Raw genomic sequence first — 2,170 nt, 5'->3', positions numbered from 1 at the left:
TCAAAGACTGCTAACTGTGACAATAGTTATCTATATTAAGCTAGACCTAATTATAAGCACAAATTTATACGGAGATATAAATAATGGCGAAGCTATGCTGTTATTTTCCATGTAGGGGTAAATGTTCTTTGACTGGTCAGTCTTCTGGTTGGGTTTCACTGCCCTACTTGTGGTAGAGATAGAAAATGTGGTTGACTTAGGAAAGGCTAAAGATTTGATCTCAGGCTCCTTGGCAAGTGACCTAAGGGCTGTACACCCACAGGAGCTACCGATGTGTAGTGAGTCCTTAAATTGCAAAACTGGTGTTCCAGGGAACATGGCGTGCCGCATTCCATTAAGTACAGGGTGACCTTTTTTAAAATAGTCTTAGGATTTTAAAATTCCCAAACCAAACCCACAGTCAGAGTCAATTGTGACTCACAGTGTCCCTATAAAACAAAATAGGGGTTCTTCAGCATTTTCAGGACTGTAAATCTTTGTAAGAGCAAACAACCTACTATTTTCTTAATTGTATACCCTAATCTTACAACTATTTTGCTCTCCATCATGGATTCAATTACATTCTTAGGTAGAATCATAGGCGATTATCAGGCCCTGACTACTAAACTATTGAGAATCCTGGGAGAGTTGAGTTTACACAAAACCCAATTATCATGTACTCTCTACTCTTTTCTTACTTGATAGGTCGTCAATGTTTGGTGACTTTTATAAATCAATTAGCTAAAATTTAATTATGTGGACTCAAACTTTGTGGAGAGGAATATCATTTTATGTCTTGAGTATTAAATACTGACTTGCACATACTAATTTTGTTTTATCTTTTATTTCAGAAGCAAATAAAAAGACAAATGATCCAGACCAAAAGGAAAAAGGTGAGATTAGCAAATAAACTGCATTTAGCATAATGGTTTTACCTTATATTCCTAGTAAAATTTTCTATGGGGTTGTTATTTCAATGATTTTAAAAGTAAACATCAATATTCTATGCAGGAAACATTAATAGCTGAGTGTTTGGAGATTATTTGGCTCAATCTCCCATTGGATCATGGTTCTATAAAGGCACAGTTTTTTTTCAGTTTTGTTCATTATTGCATTCTCCCATGCCTAAACTCTACCTGACACATAGTAGGTACTCAGCAAATATTTGTTGAATGGACACCCTTATTTCAAAAAATGAGGATTAATACAAATAGCCACCAAAGGTTCTATAAATTTCAACTATAAGTATAGAACTGGGACCCGATAGAAACCCGAGGACTGAATTCTGCAAGAAGCCCAACATTTGGAGGATAAAGCAGACTGGGATAAGGAGCTCTTCTGTTACTACTCCTAAAGAAACCAGAGATGGTGTGGTCACCACTGGGACTTAATGTGTCTGACCTCAGTATGCATGCTGTAACACTATATCTGTTGGGAACACAGAAATAACCAGGGAAAGATTATTTAAAAATACTTCAACCAGCTGTTTCATCCAGAAATGAGGATAATACTACTTCATGTGCCCTAGGGTATCTTTCACAGCATGATAGTAAAATGAAAATATCTGTAAATGTTAAATATGATCTGCTATAATCATTATTATCCAAATCGCTGGAATTCAAGTTGCTTTGGTTAGGAAAAACAATATAAATAGATTAGGCATTTGTGGACTTTATCTGTCTTTCTTTTTTTTAGGGTTGGTGGGGTGGTGGCTTTAACATCAGTGTGGAATTTTTAATTTTGCTAAACCAGAACTTAAAAAAAGTAACCTACAGGCTGTTGTAGCAACCCAAGGCAGCCCTTGAGGGTTAATTGCAGCCAAGTCTCACTTAGCTACAAACCCAAAGTGAAACAGAAAGGAGAAAATGAAATTCTTTTTGTCCTTTATTTTTGTTTTCTGGTCCTATACAGGTCAGGAAAAATGAACTCGTCTTTATTAAAACTTAATTTTCTTATCAACTACTAAACCACCCAAGGTTGATTATATTCTGGATTCAAACCAAAACTAAAACTCACCGAATTTTACTAAATTTAAATTTGTTCCATGTAATAGAAAACTCAAAGTACATTATTTTACATAAATCAACTGCTTACTTACATACATAAATTCTGAGACAGTCTGTCCATTTCTATGGCTTATAGAGACCAACTCCTCTCTTGACATTCTGCTTTCTTTAGTAAGTAGCCTCAT

General features: G+C 35.3%; 1 protein-coding gene across 8 annotated transcripts in view; it reads left to right on the top strand.

The window, feature by feature from the left end:
• The window catches only part of ASPH (aspartate beta-hydroxylase), a 151,104-nt gene that overhangs the window by 91,625 nt on the left and 57,309 nt on the right, over positions 1-2,170 (top strand). For all 8 annotated transcript variants that reach the window (XR_006679740.1, XM_045286544.1, XM_045286479.1 and 5 more), the window contains one exon: positions 831-872. Coding sequence is in view for 7 of the 8 variants with exons in the window: in XM_045286544.1 (XP_045142479.1) it covers positions 831-872 (42 nt within the window). In the remaining variant the exon portion in view is untranslated. The remainder of the gene's footprint in view (positions 1-830; positions 873-2,170) is intronic.

This window comes from Echinops telfairi, unplaced genomic scaffold, assembly GCF_000313985.2.
Source record: "Echinops telfairi isolate 266 unplaced genomic scaffold, ASM31398v2 ScPeMD7_1;HRSCAF=3_0, whole genome shotgun sequence".
Lineage (NCBI taxonomy): Eukaryota > Metazoa > Chordata > Mammalia > Afrosoricida > Tenrecidae > Echinops > Echinops telfairi.
Note: the sequence above shows the minus strand (reverse complement) of the source record. Positions and strands in the feature narration are given on the sequence as shown.